Source organism: Myotis brandtii, unplaced genomic scaffold (genome assembly GCF_000412655.1).
Source record: "Myotis brandtii unplaced genomic scaffold, ASM41265v1 scaffold471, whole genome shotgun sequence".
Taxonomy (NCBI): domain Eukaryota; kingdom Metazoa; phylum Chordata; class Mammalia; order Chiroptera; family Vespertilionidae; genus Myotis; species Myotis brandtii.
Genome location: NW_005367989.1, coordinates 2,386,380 through 2,410,416, shown reverse-complemented (window position 1 = coordinate 2,410,416; position 24,037 = coordinate 2,386,380). Strand labels below are relative to the sequence as shown.

General features: G+C 38.2%; 1 protein-coding gene across 2 annotated transcripts in view; it reads right to left on the bottom strand.

Annotated features, from left to right (window-relative positions):
• COL9A1 (collagen, type IX, alpha 1) overlaps positions 1-24,037 on the bottom strand; it is a 95,308-nt gene that overhangs the window by 34,844 nt on the left and 36,427 nt on the right. For both annotated transcript variants that reach the window (XM_005875865.2, XM_014547408.1), the window contains 12 exons: positions 23,322-23,378; positions 21,011-21,064; positions 16,277-16,330; positions 13,545-13,598; positions 9,950-10,003; positions 8,511-8,564; positions 8,318-8,371; positions 8,133-8,186; positions 7,647-7,700; positions 6,353-6,397; positions 5,257-5,310; positions 5,100-5,153 (listed from right to left, as the gene is read on the bottom strand). In XM_005875865.2, the coding sequence (XP_005875927.1) occupies positions 5,100-5,153; positions 5,257-5,310; positions 6,353-6,397; positions 7,647-7,700; positions 8,133-8,186; positions 8,318-8,371; positions 8,511-8,564; positions 9,950-10,003; positions 13,545-13,598; positions 16,277-16,330; positions 21,011-21,064; positions 23,322-23,378 (642 nt within the window). The remainder of the gene's footprint in view (positions 1-5,099; positions 5,154-5,256; positions 5,311-6,352; positions 6,398-7,646; positions 7,701-8,132; positions 8,187-8,317; positions 8,372-8,510; positions 8,565-9,949; positions 10,004-13,544; positions 13,599-16,276; positions 16,331-21,010; positions 21,065-23,321; positions 23,379-24,037) is intronic.

Genomic DNA, 24,037 nt, shown 5'->3' with positions numbered 1-24,037 from the left:
GAACTCATACAACTTAACAAAAGGAAGATAAACAACCCAATCAAAAAATGGGCAACGGACCTAAATAGATACTTTTCAAAAGAGGACATACAGAAGGCCAAGAGACATATGAAAACATGCTCAAAGTCACTAATCATTTAAGAGATGCAAATCAAAACAACAATGAGGTACCATCTCACACCTGTAAGAATGGCTATCATCAACAAATCAACAAATGACAAGTGCTGGCGAGGATGTGGAGAAAAAGGAACACTCCTGCACTGCTGGTGGGAATGCAGACTGGTGCAGCCACTATGGAAGACAGTATGGGGTTTCCTCAAAAAACTAAAAATGGAACTTCCATTTGACCCAGTGATCCCACTTCTAGGAATATATCCCAAGAAATTAGAAACACCAATCAGAAAGGATATATGCACCCCTATGTTCATAGCAGCACAATTCACCATAGCTAAGATTTGGAAGCAGCCTAAGTGCCCATCAGCAGATGAGTGGATTAAAAAACTGTGGTACATCTACACGATGGAATACTATGCTGAGGTAAAAAAGAAGGAATTCTTACCATTTGCAACAGCATGGATGGAACTGGAGAGCATTATGCTAAGTGATATAAGTTAATCGGAGAAAGATAAATATCACATGATGTCACTCATTTGTGGAATATAATGAACAACATAAACTGATGAACAAAAACAGATCCTGAGACAGAGAAGCATCAATCAGACCTCAGAGGGAAGGCAGGGGAGGGTGGGGGTAAGGAGGAGAGGTCAACCAAAGGACTTGTATGCATGCATATAAGCCTAACCAATAGACACAGACACCAGGGTGGTGAGGGCATGAGCAGAGAGGGGAAGGGGGGAAATGGGGGGATAAGGACACTTATGTAACACCTTAATTAATAAAGAAAAAAAAGGAAACATGATTCAGGCTTCCCCAGGAGTATATAATCTTCAGAAAACTGGAAGGAGACCAGCATGGCACTCCTCCCATTAAGAATCATGAGAATCATGAGATCAGAACTGGCCCTGGCTCGTTCCAGGCCCTGGCCTGGAAGGGGGAAAGGGACCAGGAACCACATCATGGTAGGACCAAACCAGAGGCCCCAACCATTTGCCTGCTCCAAACCAGGAGCCACCCAGACCCATTTATAAACCAAGTGATGTGCCATGGTGAGAGCCAGAAGCTTGGTCCAAGTGGTAAAGGTATATGCTCACATATAAACCACAGGAGATGCCAAAAAACTTCAATATCTTTTGCTGTTGTATTGGCAAAAGCTAATGGAACAATGATGGGGAAAGGGGGGAATACCACTTAATTTCAAAGACGGGTTCAAATGAGCTCTGATCCATTAGCAGAGCACATTAGAAATGGGTTTTTATTCCTTCTACTCAGCTTCTCGGTGTGAGATTTGCAAGAAAGACTGATCTGACTTGTGAGGACTAGTTGAAAATGTGTGAACTTGTCTATGAAACTGAATTTAATGATGTAAAATGAAAGAACAAATGTATCTTTCAGCAAGGAGATTTGGTGTAGAAGCTCTGCTCCAGAACTGGAATATTTATAACCTCTCATGACACTCCTGAAAAATTTATAGCAGGTGAGAACTCAATTATTGCATAAGCAGCATAGCAAGATTTATGATACCTCCAATTCGGCTCTTTTCAAGAAATATTTACTACTTTATGGCAGACCCTGAGTAAAGAGATGTAAGATACAGAAGGTGGGTCAGACGCATCCCCGCCTTCCGGCAGTTTCCACAGTGTGGAGTGGAAATGGCCGAGGGTGACAGGGTTCAGGATAAGGAGAGGTCACTCCTCTCTGGGGGACAGGAAACAATCAGAGATCATCTCATTGTGGAATTCACATTTCAGTTACACCTCAGAAGGCACATGGGAAGTTGAGCCTGAGAAATGGAGAAGAAAGGTGTAACAGAAGAAAGCAGGCAGGGTGGGGAAGTGCAGAGAGTACCGGGCAATTAGCATGGACTTGAGCACAGGCTCTGAGCAAGGCAGAAATGCAAGTAAAACCCAGGCATAAGCAGATGGTTTAGGCTGTTGTACTTTCTGTTACTTTCAGGGGAGATGCATTAACGACTTTTAAGTGAAGGGATGATGGAAGCTGCGCTTTGGGAAGACCAGCAGCAGGGTGGTGTGTGCAGACTTGGAGTGCTGCCATTCCCCGGGCCTTCGGAATTGTGTTTGGCATTTTTGTTTGTTCCATGACTGTGGGGATACTACTGGAATTCTATGGTGGAGGTCAAATATGCTGACACCCTGCAATGTGCAAGAGTCCTGGAGTACGAAGACCCATGCCAGCCATAATACCAAGTACCCTGTTGGGAGACACTGGGAGACGAAGACTGGAGCTGCGAAGGCCAATCAGGAGATGACTGAAATAATCCCACCAGCAGGGAATGATCTGAGCCAGGGTGGTAAAGGAGGGCTAAGAAAAGAAGAGTGAAATATAAGAGAGCTCAGAAAAGGAGGCAGTAGAAGCAAAAGGTCCTACTGGACATAGGAAATGTGAAGACGAATACCAAAGCTTTGAGCCTCAGTGACAGGAACAATTTGGACTCACAGAAACTCAAAAATCAAAACCTTAAACCTTACACAGGCATGATTTCCTCTGGGATCTGCCGCTCCTCACATGAGAATATTAAACACACACACACACACACACACACACACACACACCACCTTGCCTCCTTCTGCAGTTCTGCCTCTCATTCCTTGCTTTTTACATCCTGTGGCACTTTACTGGTGATGGGCCAGGCCCTCTCTCCCTGTATCAGTTTTTGTGTCAGTGCATGGTGCTGGCACACAGCAGATGCTCCTCAATACTGTTTTCCGTTCTATCAAGTGAAAAACTAGACATAATAGTCAATATTCTCCAAGTTGCAGTGCCCTCTCCCACACTGTTAAATCATTCCAAACCAGTCACATAGCATCTTCATCACTGTGGAAGTGTGACCTAGCTGTAACTTCATTGCTTTGACAGTCTAATGGAAGTATTTTAACTAGATATTCACAGGCTCTGAGCAAGAGAGAAGGAAAGGATAAGCAAGGAGTGAGACAGAGCAAAGAGCACGGTGAGGAGCAGGAGCTGGTTTCTGCGGCTGCAGAGGGCCTTATGGAAACCACCTGGTAGAAGTTAGTTGACAGATATCTGTGAGAAGGGAGAGCACTCGCATGTCACAAGACTCCTGGAATATTTCACTTTCCTAAAGCATGAAAATCCTAATTCATCATGCTCAAGAAATGTTTTAAAAGAAATAAGTAACAATGATTGAAAATGTTTCTGTTTTCTCAGTTGGAGTTCTTTTTCTTGCCCAGCAGGCTTTCAAAAAAAAAGAACTTAGAACAGGGGTGGGCAACCCCTGGCACGCGTGCCAAAAATGGCATGCCAGTAACTTTTGCTGGCACACAAAACCCTCTCTTATAATCTTCCATTTACAATTTTCTTCTTAATATCGACTTTTTTATTTTTCAGATAAATTCAGTGTAGGTGCATCTTAGATAAATAAATAACTTTACATAACAAATTAACTTAAAAACCATAGACATGGATTGACGAGAGAGGGGAAGAACAATTTCTATGCCTCTGCCTTAACTCTCCCTGCCTTCCTAGATCCGACCAGTGTTTTGGTTTCATCCACGTACGCTTGTGAATCTTTGTTCTCAGTGATGAATTTTGTTAAGTCTCGTAATAGGAGTAGCCTGACGGATGAAAGTAGTAGCTCGTGCATATCTCTGAAGGTCACGAAATATAAACCTGATGTAAAATCTCTGTCATCAGTGATGCAGCAGCAAAAGTCCCACTGATAATATCAAATGGAGTCATAAAGTTTTCTGTCAGACTATCAGTGTACATGTATACATTAAGTATAAATGTATTTTTCATCATCATATACTATGTTTTTGTCACTCGAATGAATTTTATTATTTCTTCAAGGTTCTTCACATACGTACACCTTAAGAGATATCAAGTAGGCGTAACATGTTCTCAAAAAATAGGGTTGGCACACAGAAGAATTTTGAGTCAGAGATTTTGCTGGTTTTGGCACGCACTCACAAAAAGGTTGCCCACCCCTGACTTAGAAGGTTAGAGAGAATTTTTTATAGTTAAATTGAAGTGCATAATGTTTAATTTCCTAATCAGTTTCTCTCTGAGGGTTAAATTGTGTCTATTGAGAATATATACATTGCTATATTTGCTGCAACATAGATATTTGCAAACTCACACTGAAAGAAGTATGTCAGTTTCTCAAAAGATTAAACATAGAGTGACCACATGACCCAGCAATTCTAATCCTAGTTATGTACTCAAGAGAAATGAAAAAATATCTAAACAAAAACTTGTAGAAAAATATTCATAGCAGCATTATTCGTAATGGCCAAAAAGTGGAACTAACCCAAATGTCCATCAATGAATGAATGGATGAATAAAATGTGGTATATCCATACAGTTGAATAATACTTAACAATAAAAATGAAGTATTGATACATCGTGCAACATAGGTGAGCTTAAAAACATGCAAAATGAGAGAAGCCAATCATTTAAAAACCCACATATTGCATAATTCTATTTATATGAAATTTCCAAAACAGGCAAATCTTTAGAGGTAGAAACTAGGTTAGCAACTGCCTAGGGCTGAGAGGATTAGGGGGAAAGTTGAATGACAAGTGAATACAGTTTCTTTTTGGGGTGTGATAAAAATGTCTTGAAATTTACTGTGACAATGGCTGCACAATTCTATAAATATACTAAAAATCAATTATATGCTTTAACTGGGTGAATTATATAGTATATGAATTCTCTCTTGATTTAGTTTTTTATCACCCTAAAATATTTCCTTAACATGAGATGAGAGCAGAAAAGATTGTCAAGCTTTTTTTAAATAGTTCATTTTTGTTTCCACTTTCTCAAAACACAAGCACATTGTAGTTCTAAACACCTTTCCCGTTTCATTGTCCATATAGACTAGCACATGCTCAAACATCAGGAGGCATTGGTGGATGGATGAATGAATGAATGAATGAATGAGCGCTCAGCAAAGCCCTGAGAAGGCCCTTTGGGAGGGTCTTAAGGAAAGGAATACTCACAGGAAGCCCCCGGGGTCCTCGGGGTCCCACCTCTCCTGGCGGCCCCTGTTGGCCCTGTTATGAGGAAAGCAGGTAGAGAAAAAGTTAACATTCCCCAATCTTTTGTTTAGTGATTACAACAGATTATAATGTGTGGGAAGAATTTATGGCATCTTACCGGTTTGCCTGAATTCCCCAATTGGCCAGGTTTCCCTGGAGCACCTGTGTTGCCCTAAAGGTAAAATGCAGCACAATTCAGACAGTAAGTAAGCATAATCATCCATCTGTCTCACCCAGTCCGGGTGTGTCTTACACTTCAACAGCATTAATTTCTCGGTTTTACATTGAGAACGTGGGAGGTTGTACAGTCTCCTTCTTGGTGGATACATCACAGCTCTTTAGATGCAGGATAATGTTTTGTTATTCCCAGAAGTATAGGAAAGGTGTCAAAAATGTCCCAAAAAAGTGAAGGTCAAATGTCAAATGTCTTTAGCCTGACAAGAATATAAGAGCATTTTTCTTTATTTACTATATTAACTATATGTCTTTCCTCTACCATTTTCACCTCCAATATACCTCTTTACCTGACAATGACATTTGAATAATTATAAACACTTATAATTAAAAATGTCAACAAGAGGAAATATGAGAGAATGTGCTTTTGAGAAACCCTCCCAGCAAGCTCTAGGGAAGGCACAGTTCTGGGGACGCCATCTCCCCATTCATCTCTCACCATCCGTTTTCAAGGCACATCTCTGGTCAGCACACTGTGGACCAATATGATTGGAGGGCTATAGCCATGTAATCTAGTAGTATCCAATTTCTATATTATTCACATTTTATATATTTTTTCTTTCACCTATAAAAATAATACATGAATATAAGCACCTGTTGATCAGTCTGTGAACAAGAGATGCCTAACATCTTTTTCAGTGTAAGCTTAACAATCATAATAATATTCTCTGGCATAATTTGTATGGCTTAAAAATGTCTTCCTTTTGTTACTTGTGTAAAACTTTTACTAGTCTAAAACTTTCTGTAGCAAAAGATGACACTGTCAAGAAGGCAACTGATCAGCAACACTTTGTCAAAGTAGTCTTTCTGCAGCTGGCAAAGAGATTAGCATTTGAAGACTTAAAGCTTTTTAAATTTCTCCTTAGGGTCAAATATAAAATAAAAGGCAGGTTGTAAATATTAAAAATGATAACTAAATATATTCATAAAATAAAGAAGTTTAAAAAAAAAGCATTAATTTAAAAGGCTCACTCTTTTACCTTTTCACCCGCAGTACCCTTTGCACCAGGAATTCCAGGCACACCCTAAAAGAATGCAGGCAGAACATAGTTTTAATCACCTTATCTGAGAATCTGTGACGTGCCAAGCCTACTGCACACTGCCCAGGGACTGAGGAAATCATGATAATTTTAAAGATTTCGCGTGAGGAAGATTCTCCAAGTTCTCCAACTCTGAACAATGTAGAAGGTATGACTTTACTGTATCTGGCTTGTTAAGTCTGAACACCCATAAAGCAAAGCCTACCTCCACACTAGTTATTTTTGAACTTCCATTTTGTCAAGGGGAGCTCTTATCGGCATGATTTCATGTACCAAAAACAAAACAAGGACTGATTGAAAAAAAGTTAAGCTTAAGTTAAAAAAAAAAAGAATGGCAGGAGAATGCTGGGTCTAATTAAGATTTGATACTATTGGGAGTCCTAATATTCTCTGATTATTTTTAAAGTGTCAGAAAATAAGTTTGAGGCCAGTCCTCGGTATTACCAACTATTCCTTATTAACTTGAAATATTTGCTTCCAAAGAGCCAAGAATACACGTGGTATAATCCACATGAAATTCTAGCCACATTAATGCAGGGAAACACCAATTTGAATAATTCAAAATAGCACATACTCAGAAATGATATCTTATGTCTCATGTTGTTCTTGAGCTTACCCTCAACTGTCTTACAGCTCAACGCTGCTAACAAAACCTTCAGAACTGGTTAAAAGTAGGAGAAAGTAATAGATCTAGAGACAGAGTAGCATTGATCAGATGCTCAAACCTCAGAGGGAAGACAGGGGAGGGTGGGGCTAAGGGGGAGAGATCAACCAAAGGACTTGTATACATGCATATAAGCATATGCATGCATATAAGCCAAACCAATGGACATGGACAACAAGGGGATGAGAACATGAGTGTGTATGTGGGGGGGTTAATGGGGGGGATAAGGACACAGTTGTAATACCTTAATCAATAAAGGAAAGAAAAAAAAAGTAGGAGAAAGTATATGATCCTGGCCCACCGCTCAGGGTTAGGAAAAAGATATAAGGAAGATTGAGTGAACTAAAGAGGAATGTAAAATTAAAGCTTAGTATATTATTAGGAAAAGAACTAGCTACTCAGAGAAAAAGTACAAAAATGTAAATATAAAAAAAGGTAAATTAAAGCATCGTATCTTCCCCCAGGATTTAGCAATTTACTTAATATGTTTCTCCCCAAAATTCATATCTATACATGCAAATCAATATATGTATATAAAACCAATAAGCATTTAAAGAATTAAATACTCACAGGTAACCCCTGCAGTCCTGCATCACCAGGAGGCCCAGGTTTCCCCGGTTCACCCTGGGGGGGAGAAAAGTTTTTATTGCATCTTTGAACTTGTCTGAACCGCTGTATTACTTTTAAGAAAAGGAAGGACTCAGAGTAAAAGGATTATTCCAACAGCTGACCTTACATGTATTTTTATAATGTGACCCAATAAGGGGCAGAGGTTGGTATGGGATAAGACTTAGGATATAAATTCAATCAAAATATACAATTTCCTTCAGCCTACTTTCCTCAATGGGACAATTTTACTGAGTTTCTGAAACCAAGCAAATAAGCATCCTATTCTAATAAGCATTTTGAATTGACACTTGATTAAGAAATTAAAAGGAGGAAAGAAGTCAAAACCAGCTAAATAAATCTCCCAGTAATAGAGTAATGGAAATGCTATGTTTGGTTGGCCAGGGCAGAGATGGCCCTATTCACTCTTGGACTAAATCACACAGCTACCTTTGTTCCGGGCATTCCAGGGATCCCGTCACGGCCATCCACACCTGGCAAGCCCTAAAGACACACAAAGAAACACACTGTTTCTTAGAAACACGTTCTCCTTCCCTTCATTATTTTCTAAAGTTTTATTCTGAGTTAATAATCACTTTGAAAAATGTGCTCGATGACTACTGCTCAAGACATACCGTGTCTCCTTTGGACCCAGGGAGGCCAGGAATTCCTCTAGAACCTTGAGGCCCCTGCAGGGCAAAAGGGAAAAGGCAGACAAGTCATGCTCAATTGTCACAATACTTAGGACATGTCAAAGAGGGGAGCATCATCAGCAGATGACACTGGAAATCATGCTGCCTGTCGTGATGAACACTCATTTGAACTCACTCTGTCTCCCTTGGGACCTGCTTCTCCTGGAGGCCCTCGCTGTCCTTGATCACCCTGTAAGAAAGTAAAATGTCGTTACTCTGATTGTTAGATATTAGAGTAACAATATTGTTAAATATTGTTACTCTAAGCAAAAGTTACTTATCGATAGACTTTTGAAATTATAAGATACCATCCACCTTACCTCTTTCATTCCAATGGCTTTGCTCTATTATGGATGCGTAGCTCGAGAAATCTTTTTATAAAAATTGTCTTTAAAAAATGATTTTCCATTGGGATCATCGAGACTTACTTATCTTTTACTTTTATTTTAAATGCATATGCTTCTTTGCTCTTTGCATGTACAGGTAAAATAAAATTAAGGTCCATACTGCAAGTAACTTTGACATTTGTAGCTATGTGTACATATCAGCTACTCCCATTGATTATCCTGGTGGGTTAAGGTTTGGATTAGTTGCCAACCTTTTCTCCCTATTATTTAATTCCCCAGTTAATAATAATGGTTTCTGTAGAAATTATCAAGCTCCTGTTGATGTAGGGTATAGGTGGCAACAGATGGAGGATATGTCTTCCTAAAATACAGCTTTTGTGGGATTGTTTACCTCCTCTAAAACCTCAAAGGGTTTCCTATTGCTACTGGATCAGTTCCTATTGCTAAGATTGGCATTAAACACTCTCCACAATGTGGTTCTGCCTTATCTATGCAGTGTCATCTTCTCAACCCCAGACAGTGGCAGCGTCTGCAACAGCAACCCCACCCATTAAAGGTGCTTCCTCTCAGTTGTATTCTGCTGCTCTCATGGCCACGCCTCCTCTAAGGCCCTCTTGCTTGGATTACCTTTACCACATGCTCTAGTGTTTGATCTTATAATGAATGGTTTAGTTACATTCTGTCTTTCACACTGCACCGGAGGACCTTGATAGTTGGAAATTCTATTTTACTTATACCTTTTCTACTTTCTATGTGTATAGGTTATCATTAATAAATGCCGTTTTTATTTGCTTCCAGAAAGGAAAAAAAGGTGTGAGGCAGCCTACAATATTGTTACCTACATCTATGGCAGTCAAAATATGGAATAATGAGATCAGAAGTCATAGAGAAAGAAAAGGATAGAACTACCCAAGAACTTGACATGAGATAGTTACTATAATTCTAAGCATGCTGACAACCAAAACAAAAGGAAAACATAGCAAAGATAAACACTCAACAATTTTACTTCACCTATTAAAAAAAACACCTATCTCAACCCAAAAAAGAGATGTTTATCTTAATTAAAATGTTTTAAATAAATATAAAAACCATTGCCCATTTTTCCACTTTAATTATTCACATGTAGGGGACACTTGCAGATACACATGCATATAGAAAAAAAATCTATCATTGATCGTTGCTAAAAAAAAAAAAAATCATGGGGTCTTGTTAAAGGAAAACTACTTACAAATGCACCAGGAATTCCTCGAGGCCCAGGTTCTCCATCAAAGCCCCGAGCACCCTGCAAAAAACAAGACAAAGAAATGAAAATGAGTTCAGTCATATATGTTAAAGGGCATATCAGTCTTTCTAAACAACTTTAATAGCCACTAAAAAAGGAGGTTTTATGTGTGTAATATATATCCTATTCATTAGTGAACCCCCAAAAGTAGATATGACACCTGAAATATGATAACTCTAGTCTACATCTTCTCATCCCACCAGAGTACTTACAGCAAAATTTTGATAGCACTCTGAATATTTGAAGTTAACACTGCACCCATTCTTGATTGATGACATGAATAAATAGCCTGGCACCTACTTAGAGAACTTGGCAGATGTATTGGAAGAGATTTGGTAGTCCCCCTCCAGGACACTCAGAATCCCTATGGGAACTCATTAATGGCGAAGACCAATGAGCCACCCAAAAAAATAGCTGCCAGGAACTCTGTGGGAGGGTGTCTGGGACTCTGGATTTCCACCAAGAAAGAAATAGATTTAGAATCAGAAGTCTAGCCATGTGATTTGGAAGGATGAATTATAATAAGGATTTGAGCAGTTCCTCTCCCATCCTGGGTAGATGTTGGGTTCTGTTTGCATAAAGCAATTGATCTATTCTCTCAACAACAGATTCACCCTGCCAAGCAATGTGGCGTAAGAACTACGAAGCTTTATAAATCTAATATCTTGAATTATCTCTGACTTGGTTATATTATATATATACATATATAATCTCCTCTTTTTCATTATAAAAATCAAAATGTGATTTTAAAACAAAAATACGGTGCTTTTTAATGCTGTCTACATACACTGCATGACAAAATACAATCCCCTTCTTTAAATCTTTTTTTCTTCTATTAAGTGAATGAGAAGGCAATTGAAGTGAACAGGCCGTCTTCTAATGAACAGGGTTGAGATGGGGACACGATAAAATAAATGGAAAGCAGTCAAGAGTATTGAATAGATGTCAGGCCAAGAAAACCAGGTGGACAGCGCCCGTAGTAAGAATTGAAAATTAGAAAACCTGTGATAGAAGGTTCAGACACAGGTAGAATCGGAGAAAGAACACCACAGAGAAAACACCAGAGAGCCTTGAAATTCTTTGATCCCTAAAAACCAGAACAAAGCAGTCGGCATTCTACATTCACCAGGGAAGAAGGGGCTTGGAAGACCTGAGAAAGACTTGCATTCATCATTCAGCCTGTGTTGTGAGAGCGACGCCCAGCCTTGCATTATAGAAATGACTTTGATGCACTTTCTCTCTCCTGCTGTTTAGGGAGAGCTCAGACCCAAACTGCTGTTACTAGGTAACCACTCGATGGGCCTGAGTTCACAAGAAGGGCTTTTTTTTTTAATTGGTAGGAATTTGACAGAAACCAGAGGAAATGAGAAATTTTGAAAAATAGCAACTAGAAAAATGCCTCAAATAAAAAGCATATCAAGATCGGTAATTGGTTTCAAAGTGAGGGATCACATATATTAGAAATGATTTAAATCCAGAAAAAGCAAAGGCCTGGTATCAGCAACTGTGAAATAAATGGGATTTATTATTTAATAACAGAAAAGATATGCACAGAATGTTACTTAAGGTAACATGAATATAGAAATATAAAATATTTTTTTAAAGTGCAGTGTGTTTTTTTTAAAGAAATGAAAGAGGAAATCAGCCAGACTGAGAATACCTAAAAGAGGCTAAAAAAAATGAGGTTGAAGAAAGTATTCACAAAATCATTTCTTCCAACATACAAAAATGTGCATCTCTTTAAAAATATATTTAATTTCATTTATTGAGTACTGACAGTGTGCAAATTATTCTTGTTTAGTTGTTAATGGAAGGCTGTATGCTTCTGTGTGGAATGATATAAATTAGCCATTAGCCATAGACGTTCTAAAGAAAATGGGGCAAGAGTGATTTTTTTTTTTTCTGGATCCTACAAATTGCATTTCCTAACATACTTTCTAAGAAGGGGTAACTGTTTTCTTAAAGTCTGGTAAAGAAGCTAGACACACACACATGCACACACACAGAGCAAGACAGACACTTCTGAGCACATCATGAGCTTTCAGGTTTCCATTGTTTTTGCTTAAGACATTCACTCAGCCAGGCATCCCTTGACCTGTATCCTCCGCCAGCAGCAACATCGCATCCTTCTAGGCCTGACATCCTTCTGACGCCAACGCCTTCAGGAGCCCTCCCAGTTCCCCCATCAAGGTTAGCTATTCCGTCTTCACTCCCTCATACCACTTGTCCTCAAGTTGATATCTCTCTTGTTTGCATTATAATTAGCTATTTTCTCCCAATAAATAACCAACTTGCAGAAGTCCTTATTCCTCTTTGAATCTCCCCAGCATCTCACAGAGCACCTTGCTATGGAAATGCTAGGAGAACCTGGGCTCTGAGACTAGGCTAAGAACAAGTTGGTGAACTCCGGTCACAAGGGTATGATCCCTGCTAAGGGCAGAGCTCAGCGATCAGTGTGGCAGCACAGCCACTGAGGGCCCCAGTGTCCTTGAGTGCATCTTGCCTTCTCTCACTCTCCCTTTCCATCTTCCCCTGTCCTAGCCTTGCTCTCCAGGTACTGCATCAGTGTTACCAGTGTTAACTACCAATAATGATAAAGAGGTAAAATATAACAGCCCTTTTTATTACTATTTACCTATTTAAAATATATAATACATGACAAGTATTGTGCATACTACTCATTTTTATCAGCTAAGTGATAAACAGAAATGTGAGACTCTAACCCAGTGGTTCTCAACCTTGGCTGCACATTAGAATCACCTGGGAATCTTTTTAAAATCCTGATTTCTGGGCCTCATCCTCCAGAAATTCTGTTTCTTTGTTATGGGGTGGGGCCACAACATTAGTAACAAAGAAACAGAATTTCCGGAGGATGAGGCCCAGAAACCAGGATTTTAAAAAGATTCCCAGGTGATTCTAATGTGCAGCCAAGGTTGAGAACCACTGCTCTAACCAAACATCTGCAAAGCACCAAACAAAAAATAAAAAGTGGCCAGCTCGTGTGCCTCATTAGTTGAACATGGACCTAGGAACCAAGAAGTCCTGGTTAGATTCCCGGTCAGGGTACATTCCCAGGTTGCAGGCTCAATCCCTACTAGGGGACGTGGAGGAGGCAGCTGATCAATGATTCTCTCTCATCATTGATGTTTCTATCTCTCTCTCCCTCTCCCTTCCACCCTGAAATCAATAAAAAATATATTTAAAAAATAATAATTAAAAAAGTGATGTTGTTGAAGATAAGATATTTTTAAATGGCCAAAAATTTAAACATTTATACATTTTTATTATATACTAGAGGCCCGGTGCACAAATTTTGTGCACAAGTAGGGTCCCTAGGCCTGGCCGGTGATCAGGGCCAATTGGGGCCTTCTGGCTGCCGGCCAGGGCCTTCCTTCATTCCGCGCCACCCCCTGGTGGTCAGCACACCTCATAGTGAGCAATCGAATTCCCAGTCTCCTGGTCAAACTCCCAAGGGGATAATTTGCATATTAGGCTTATATAGATGATAGATAGATAGATAGATAGATAATCATATTCTTACTTTTTCTCCCTTTTCCCCAACTATGCCAGTGATGCCTCTCAGTCCTTGAGAGCCCTGGAAATGTAAAAAAGAAAAGTGAATTATTGTAGTTGAAGCACACACTCATTTATCTCATTTATCTCATCACAAAAACTGATCCAGAAGAAGGATGTTATCACAACCTAAGGTAACATTAACAAATAGTGACATCATATAGATGAACTTTTCTAGTTTAGAAAGAAAAATCCAAGGAGAATTCTTCTGATGGTAAATCCTTGTTTAAAATGTTGAAGACTTACACACCCTGGAGTTCGAACAATTACTGATGACAAAAAAGTAACTATCACTGGCACAAGAGAATTATGGTAATGCATATGGCTTAGCTTTTAATATATACAGAATACACTGCCAATCTCACCTCCTTCATGGTTTGTAAATTGGTTACGTGTAACATGGTTCTGATTTTAGACCTTGGGATAATTTATTCTCCCCATTATATGCCATCAAAGGCAACTAGGTTCCCAAGCTAGCCCACTAAAGCTTATGACCTATAAATGCAGCTGCTCGAGTCTCCATTAGCCACCTGTAGTCACTATTCATTAACCCATTTCCATGATAAGTGTGTTCTGACTCCAGTTTGGTCCAGTAGAAACCCATCTCACCCAATCTCAGGCACCGGAGTGGGTAATCCTAAAAATGAGGTTGTGGAGTGTGATTTCTGGTATCCCTTGCACTACTAAAATGTTACCTCTTGGCTCTCTGATCCCACAGCAGGAGGGCCCCAAAAATGAATCCTGTAAAGAGTGAGCATAAGAGCTCCCCACGGAGCAACAGTGGGTAGATGCTTCAGCAAGAAGTAGGGTAGCTACTTCTGAACAACTTGCTGACTGTCCACTGTAACTGGCTTAAGATAAAGTAGCTCAAGGCCAGTTATTCCCCTTGTGCTCTCACATGGAGAAAATGGGGCAATTCCATGGCCAACTCTGCATCCAGGTCAGTCACAAAGTCTATGTAGATCAGTTAGGATTGACCTGAAATACAAATATGCAGGCTGATCCAGCTTAGGATATCCACTTAGGATATAATGTGAGATATGGTCATAACAGATTAAAATTGTTCTTTTCGAAGGTAATTTTGAGTCATAGCGATGTCATGACAAGGCCATGTATCATCCCTCAGGGTGACTACTTTGAAGGGCAGAGCTTATTTATAAATGTTCCAAAATGTATTTTTTTTTAAATCTGTACATAACTTTATAGAGACATGTTTAAAAAGTGAAAATCTGTACTTTTATAAAAACATCTTTACACATCCACTCCCAAACCCCAGAAGGTCAGCAAGCACTAATGATATCCCCAATGGACCACTTGAGCCATGAGGACCCAACAGAGATCCTTAATCCATGAGCACTTTTTTAAATGCTCCTTGCAAAATCCTGTTCATGGCATCTTTGGGAATGGTTTTTTTAAATAACTTTTTAAGACCTATCAAATTTTCATCAGGTAAAAAATAAAGCATAAGTCTCTCACACTATTTATCTCTATTTTCCACTCACAAAATAGTGTTTCATATCAAGGCTAGAGGAAGGCAAGCTTCTGGAACAAACACCCTTGGACTCCTCAGATTTTCTTAAAGTTTTCACGTGGCTTAAAAGCAGAGTCTATTTCTTACAGATTCTCTGACTCGTTTCCTTTAGCTTGATTTCCCGTCAGCTCTGGTAAGCACTAATCTGCACGCTCCCTGCACCCTTTATAAAAGCCAGTTGTGCAGGGAGAACAGAGCAAGGGCATGAAGGGTGGCCCTGTGTTTGTTCTTCTTAACTCTTTAGTTTCTGAGAACAAGACCCAGCCTGTTTTAGCTAGCTACAATGTTCAATGAATATCTTGAAATTATTATTTCCATAATTGTTATTACTCATTGTGACCAAAAAGTGGCACAATTCCATTTTCATATATGAAAGTAATGTAAATTCCTATTTAACAAACATTTTTAAATGAAGTATGCTGGTAGCCCCAATTTCCTCACTGTGCATATTATTGCAGCAATTTGCCAAAGCACAAGGGATCAACTTTTTATTAAAAGATATGAATACAAGCAATTAAGGATGTTCTAATTAGCCCAGTCGGAGTGTGGCTCAGTTGGTTGAATGTCATCCTCTGCACCAAAAGGTTGCCAGTTCCATTCCTGGTTGAGCACATACCCAGGTTGCAGGTTTGATCCCTGGTTAGGGAGCATAGGGAAGGCAATTGATCTCTCTCTCTCTCTCTCCCTCTCTCTTTTCTCTCTAAGCATGTCCTCGGGTGAGGATTGGGGAGGGGGGCGAGGAGAATGTTCTAATTAAAATGCTTGCATGCTGGCATAAGATACATTAAATCCAGATGATATACCTGCTGAATATTCAGGATACACAAAATTTTCTCATTATATTATGTAATAAATAGTACTATGGAACACAGAAAATATATATCATCCTCTGTGTTCAATATTTTTTTCAGATTGCCTAGCCCTGAAATTTAGTAAATGAACATATGTAGCTATATGTAGAATTTTCTTGTTAAAATGGTGCTTGAATATACAATGGGGATCTTTCCTATTTTGAAAAAAATAACAATTTCCTAAGACTGGCTTGGCAAAAAAATAGAGAATATGATGTTAATGTAATACTATTAATCCAAATGCCAAATAGAAAATATTCCAAATATCCTAAAAAGAATATTCGCATGTCCTAGTTAAATTTTTAAAAAATACTTTACTGGAGGTCCTTGAGCTCCGACTTCTCCTGGTTCTCCCTGGTCACCTTCTTCACCCTAAAAAGCAACCGAAAATCACACCTGTTGTTATTCTAGCAAATGAGCGTAGAAATAGGCTTGATCTAAATCGGCATACTTTAAATTTACTAGCATCCTCTGACTTACTCTACTATGCCTTAAAACATTATTTTACATGAGTAATCCATATTAATTATAAAACATTAAGAAAATACAAAAAAGTATACAAATAAAGCCACCCAAATTTCACCTTTCAACTATAAATACCGGTAACTTTTTAGATGCTTTTATAAAGAAAGGAGGGCAGGAGGAAAAGAGAGGGTGAGGGGAGGGAGACAGAGAGACAGAGCGAGAACATATATGCATATATACTTCAAATGTGCACGTGTTGGGGGGGGTATTACTAGAAAAATAAGATCACACTGTGCAAACTTTTCCATAAACTACAATATTATTTAATTATGATTTTTATTTTTAACTTTTCTTATTATCATTTTGATACCATATACAAATTTTTAATGTATTTAAATCAGTCTTTCTTTTCATGGCTTATACCTTTGATGTCAGTGGTAAAAAAACTTTCTCCACCCCCAAAATGTAAGTATTTCATCCATATATTTCACCTAGTAATTTTATAATAGAAATCTTTAATTATCAGTAATTTATTTTGATGTAAAATATAAGGTATAAATCTATCTATCTTTTTCCTGGTAATGGGCCACTTGCTCTAATACCACTTATTGACTAGTACATTCTCTCCACATACGTTGGATAATTCATCTTTAATATATACTAAATTGTTAAATATACTTGTTTGTAGGCTTCCTATTCTGCTATACTGATCTGTTGTATGATGTTGTCAATACCACAGCATTTTAATTATTGAAATTTTATAATACACTTCAATCTCAGGTAGAGAGAATTCATTTACCTTATTTTCACTTATAGTTACTCTTATTTTTCAGTTTTCCTAAATGAGTAGTCTTCCAGATGAACTTTAGAAATTGTTGGGCAAATCTTCACAAAAATACTACTTGCTTCATATTAGGATTGCATTAAATTAATAGATTAATATGTAGAAAATTGAAATCTTTACAATATTGACTCTTTCTATATTGGAACTCAGTTTATCTTCCTATTTAGCCAATTCTCTTTCTTTCCATCTATAAAGTTTTGCTCTTTTCTTCATATTAGTCTTGGTAGCTATTATCAATGGAGTCTTCTTCCATTATGTTTTCTAACTAATTATTGTTTTGATTTTTAAATATTAATTTTATAACCTCTTGTACACTTTTAAATGTTAATATATTCTAAAAGAAAATCCAACTGCTGTTTCTTACAGAAAGATTACTTTATTGACACCAGGGAAAAAAGTTTTATTTTATACAATAAGTATACTGCCCTACATTACTTTGGTAATGAATATCATAAATTATTAAATTAATGATGAGAAAAATTCTTCATTTTTAATATTATGTAAATATTTCTATTGTTCTTTATTTCATGTTTCTATTCACAATGTTCTTGCTCCACATACTGTACCTTATATTTAGACACACACACACACACACACACACACACACAAAAGAAAATACAAAAAATTTAACAGAAATATTAACAGAAAACTTGGACACATAATGCAAAGAATTAGTATATACCTAAATCACTTATACTTGATTTTTTAATGAGTTATGAGAATCTTACATAGTAATTTTAGTATCATTATCATTATTATATTTAGACTAGAGGCCCGGTGCATGAAAATTCATGCACTGGAGGAGGGGGGGGTCCCTCAGCCCGGACTGCCCCCTCTCACAGTCTGGGACCCTCAGGAGTGGGAGGCGACCCGGCTATCAGGGGAAGGCGATGCCCCATCACACCTCTGCTGCTGCCACTGCTGGCAGTGCAAGTCTCGGCCGGCCCTGGTTACCTGAGCCTCGGGCGGCCCTGGGCGGCTGGGCAGCCACCATCTGAGGATGAGGGGACTGGGCACCGCCATCTTGTGGCTGTGGGCACTGTCATCTTTGAGGGCGTGGCAGTCAATTAGCATATTCCCTCCTTATTGGCTGTGGGTGCTGCCATCTTTGAAGGTGGGGCAGTCAGTTAGCATATTCCCTCCTTATTGGCTGTGGGTGCTGCCATCTTTGAGGGCAGGGCATTCAATTAGCATATTCCTTCTTTATTGGCTGTGGGTACTGCCATCTTTGAGGGCAGGGCATTCAATTAGCATATTCCCTCCTTATTGGCTGTGGGTGCCACCTGCAATGGCGTGAGGGTCAATTAGCATATTCCCTCTTTATTAGATAGGATTATATTCCATAAGTATATATGATTGACAGCAGGAAAAGGAAGTCCCAATGGGAAAGCTAGTGAATTAGCTGGTTCATGGAGTGGATAATCAACAGATGGGTATATTTCAATACTGCTTGTCTTTCCCTAACTAACTACAAAAACAACAGTGATTGATATGTTCATAGCAAGTTTTCATTAACAGGGTTTGGGGTATTTCCCATGGATTTTTGATAAACCTCAGAGTAATGTAGTTGATTTAAATATTTACCAGCAGAAGAATAGCACACAACTAATCAATAACCACAAAGTTAATGGCAAATTTAGAAGTAGAAATTTAATATCATTTCACTGAAAAAATTTTGACTATTCAATCCGATATTCATAAACAATTTTTAAAATCTTTAACTAATTTGTTGAGTAAATTCAAGGCAGCATCATGAATCTGAATTCAAGCTCCAGGCCCCTAGTCTCAATTCTTCTTCATTCTGCTCTCTGTTTACAGTTACATGATTCTATTAGCCTTTTGGGCTCATTCTTCAATGAGCAATTGTCATCCTATTTTCATATGTCAATTTTCAAAGACACCACTGAAAGTTTTAAGTAACACAAACATGTATAAATTAGAGGAGTTTTCAACAATTCCAATGAAAATTTTGGCCAATTTTGACCCTCACGCACCAAAACAATTTGAAGTTTCCTCACTGAAGGCCAAACCGAACTTGAGGGTTCAAATAACTAACTTGCATAGGTATCAAAATTACTGGTTTCATAGGGAGAGTAGAGAGATATTCTGATTGACAACTCCATTCCCAAGTCCCATGGGATTGGGGATTAGAATTTTCCCAGAGAAATGGAGTCACCAAAATAAGAACGAAGGGATGCATGGCAACAAAAATACCAGAGGTCTACATCTGCTTTATTATGAGTATTACCTTATGAATATCTTTTGGAGCAATTTAATGTTCATACACACTATTTTTTGTGCTTAGATAATATTCTATTATATGGCTATGTCATACTTAATTTATCCAGTCCTTCGTGATTGGACATATTTTTTTACTTCTGTGACCCTAGAAGACAGAATAAACCCTGGCACATAGCAAGTACTTAATAAATATTTGTTGAAATTATTAAATTATGATTTTAACATTCCATGGAGAAATGGGCATGCAGAGTACTCATTTTTTTATATTTTCCACAATTAGACATTAAGAACCCAGCCGTGATAGTCCACATAAATAAAATACCTTAATTAGTCAAAGCCTAAGTAATAAAATATTTTTAAAATAAGTGTCCAAACTGTAATAAGGTACAGAAAATTGGCTTATTTATCCTAATTACCTGAGGTTGTTCAACAGATTCTTATTTTTAAGGAGTTCAAGGATATTAATTCCTGAAGATACTAATAAATTGTCTCTCTAGCTCTTAACATCCAAACAAAGGACTAATCTTTTTCCATTACCCAATAAAAATATAGAAGGACATAGTCAACAAAGTCTAGAGAACCTGCATTAATAATAACAGTTTGACTTTAGAAAATATTATAGAACTAACAGAGACAAAAATTCTACTATACAGAAAGTCAAATACTCTTAGACACTTAAAGGAGATTTACACTAGTGGATAATAAACGGGCAAATAAGCCCCTTTGCTTTAAATTTTAGCCTAATTTTTTAGGCAGAGCATGCCAGCCCCAATGCAAGTTGTGCTGTGGATTCCATGTTTTTATCCAGATAATAACATAACTGCTATTGCTAACTTTCAGATGAGTTAAAATCTGAATTATAGTAAAATAAGGTAAAAAATAGCCCTAGCCGGTTTGCTCAGTGGATAGAGAGTCAGCCTGCAAACTAAAGGGTCCCGGATTTCAGGCTAGATTCCCCCCAGTAGGGGGCGTGCGGGAGGCAGCCAATCAATGACTCTCATTATTGTTGTTTCTATCTCTATCTCTCTCCCATCCTCTCTGAAATCAATAATATATATATATGAAATAAAAAATAAGGTAAAAAATAGATAAATTATTGCAGAACTTAAGATGAGAAGTATCAAACCAACTTCTCTGTTTGATAGTCTCAACAACACCTGTCATAAAATTTTGTGTAGTGGAGTGCAAAACTAGCTGAATAACATTTGACTATTAAAAACATCAAGAAAAAAAGCTGAGTGTGATTGATTTGAAAAGAAAAACCAAGAGATAGCAATACAGGAAAGAATGAAAAGTATCTGGCTTTCTTTGTGTTTTATAATTGAACAACATTAGAATATTATGCTTAGGCAGACTATTGATACATCTACTGAGAACTTGTCAATTATCACTTGAAAAGAAGAGGTAAAATATCACACTTTATCATTCCTTATAATTCCTTATAATAAAATGGTCTCTATCTCCAAATTACAATTTACCCACTAAATACTCATTTTCCTTACCTTGTGGCCTTGTCTTCCAGGTTCACCAATTTCTCCTTTAGCCCCTTTATGTCCCTAACAAATGCAAAAATAAATAAACAAACAAATAAATAAAGAGAATACTTGTACTGGGATTGGCACAGAAAGTGGTCAGAAGGCTCATTAAGTGATCTTGCTTCCCCAATTCTGTGTCAATGTGCTGCTAAGAAAAAGGTTGTGTAACTATCTTAAATGACCTCAGTAATTCCACATGTATTACATGGCTGCTACATATGGTAAGTATCAGTCTTAGTTAATAGAAAAACACTGTTCTAGAGTAACAAAAGTTCCATAACCTGGTTCAGCAACATGGTTCAATGACTATAGACCCCTAGATCCCTCCATCCCAAACTTTCACAGTTGGGTTACGAGTATTGTCTTTCCCAGTAAGTTACTTTCCAATGTGACAGCTCTGATCCGACTCAACTGGGGTCCTATGCTCTCTGGAGGCTACTCTGAAAACCCTTCTGCCTCTTCCATACCCATCTCCTTCCTGGAGGTGAAGAAGGGCTGGTATAAGAAGTGGACTTCCATCCAGTGTAGCTCAGTGGTGAAGCATCGACCTATGAACTAGGAGGTCACAGTTCGATTCCTAGTCAGGGCACAGGCCCAAGTTTCAGGCTCGATCCCAAGTGAGGTTGTGGAGTAGGCAGCCGATCAAAGATTCTCTCTCATCATTGATATTTCCTCTCTCTCTCTCTCTCTCTCTCTCTCTCTCTCTCTCTCTCCCTCCCCCCCTCTCTCCCCCCTTCCTCTCTCTGAAATTAAAAAAAATATATATTAAAAAAAAGTGTGGACTTCCCTAGATGCACAACTCTCCGCCTCTTCTAATACACAATTTTAAATGCAAAAGGAAATCTCTAAAAAGCAGTCAGTGGGGGCTGCATAGCATGAGGAAAGATCCCCATCTTTTCTTGTTAGGACAGCTGTTCTACGCATGCATGTACTTTGGGCAGTTACATGAGGCAAGTATGAAATGAACATTCCAACAGTAAGTGTATCAGAGCTTTCACTCTCAGAGCCTTTCTTGTTCCGAGAGTGCAGGCCTTTGTAAGTAATAAGACACCGATCCAGGCAGCTGTGGGAATCCACCAAAAGTAAACTTAGAGAAAACCATAACTGGAAAACCAGTGCCTGGGGGCATTTCAGATCATAGCAGAACTCCATTGGTCTGACATTTTTCAAAATCACTTCAGACTCATAGACCAGAGATAGAAAACCAAATGACCGTAGTATTTGGTTTTGTCTTTTTATTTTTTAATGGAAAATTTGAATTATAATGGCAGAGTGAGAGAAAAATGCTTTTGGAATGTCCCTTTTCTTGCCTATTTTTCTGTTTTTCTTTTTTTTTTCTATTAAAAAAAAGTGTGGACTTCCCTAGATGCACAACTCTCCGCCTCTTCTAATACACAATTTTAAATGCAAAAGGAAATCTCTAAAAAGCAGTCAGTGGGGGCTGCATAGCATGAGGAAAGATCCCCATCTTTTCTTGTTAGGACAGCTGTTCTACGCATGCATGTACTTTGGGCAGTTACATGAGGCAAGTATGAAATGAACATTCCAACAGTAAGTGTATCAGAGCTTTCACTCTCAGAGCCTTTCTTGTTCCGAGAGTGCAGGCCTTTGTAAGTAATAAGACACCGATCCAGGCAGCTGTGGGAATCCACCAAAAGTAAACTTAGAGAAAACCATAACTGGAAAACCAGTGCCTGGGGGCATTTCAGATCATAGCAGAACTCCATTGGTCTGACATTTTTCAAAATCACTTCAGACTCATAGACCAGAGATAGAAAACCAAATGACCGTAGTATTTGGTTTTGTCTTTTTATTTTTTAATGGAAAATTTGAATTATAATGGCAGAGTGAGAGAAAAATGCTTTTGGAATGTCCCTTTTCTTGCCTATTTTTCTGTTTTTCTTTTTTTTTTCTTTTTTCAAACTAAAATAGTTTCAACTACATGATGTGCACAATTCCCCTCACCATCCATAGAAGGCAAACTTCTAAATTTTAATTTGGTGTCTAAAGTGTCTCAGTCAAAGAAATACAATATTAGTATTTCTTCCCTGAACAACAAAAGCACTGAATAATCACACATCTGTGTCTCCGTAGGAAGACCTGTAGGGGCACCAGCAGGAATTTCTAGGAGGAATAAGGACACAGAATGAGCAAACACAGCCTTGCCTGACCCATCAAGTGGGGTCTGTGCACCAGAAAGGCCAGTGCTTAAAGGAAAGGTTCTATTTTTTCTATGGATAACACTCTTGAAAATAAAACACTGAAATTATTCTCTCACCCTCATGCCGGGAATGCCTGGGTATCCTGAGCGACCTGGTGGGCAGGCATTGGGACACTGCCGGAGAGACAGAGACAGACAATGCATAAACTAGAGTTTCCACTTTGTGGCAAAATGGTATTTTTTAGGAATTCTAGCCACAGAACCCCAGTGCAATTCATTAAATAACTTGGAATAACCTGTTCCTTTTTTATTATTTCATATTTAATCAGAAAAGTACAGAGAATGTAGCAAACCCTGTCCCCCATGTATCCACCATCCAGATTTAATAAATGCTAATATTTTGCCAAGCTTATTTAAGATTTAATTTATTTTAAAAAATGTTTTCAGATAACCCATAATACCATGACTCGATCCTTTTCCCCTCCCCCTTTCACTGGACTAGCTCTAACCTGAGGGTCACATCCCCTCATCAAATGTGCCAAAATTGCATTTAGTGTAGTTTACCAACATCATTTGCAAATTAGTATATAAGTAACACAAGTCTTTGACTTCTATCTTTTAAAATGGGGGTGATCTGGTGGGGGGGAAATGCCTTAGACATAAAGTAAAAAGCTTATAGGAAAACAAAGATATTTCTATAATGAAGAACAGTTACAGTCTGAGTGTATACAAGCTACCAGTCCACTAATGCTACAGCTTGCTCTGTCATCGGGGTAAAGCACAGAAATACAACATGTTCCATTGAGATAAGTTTAAAGAGAATTCATCTGAAG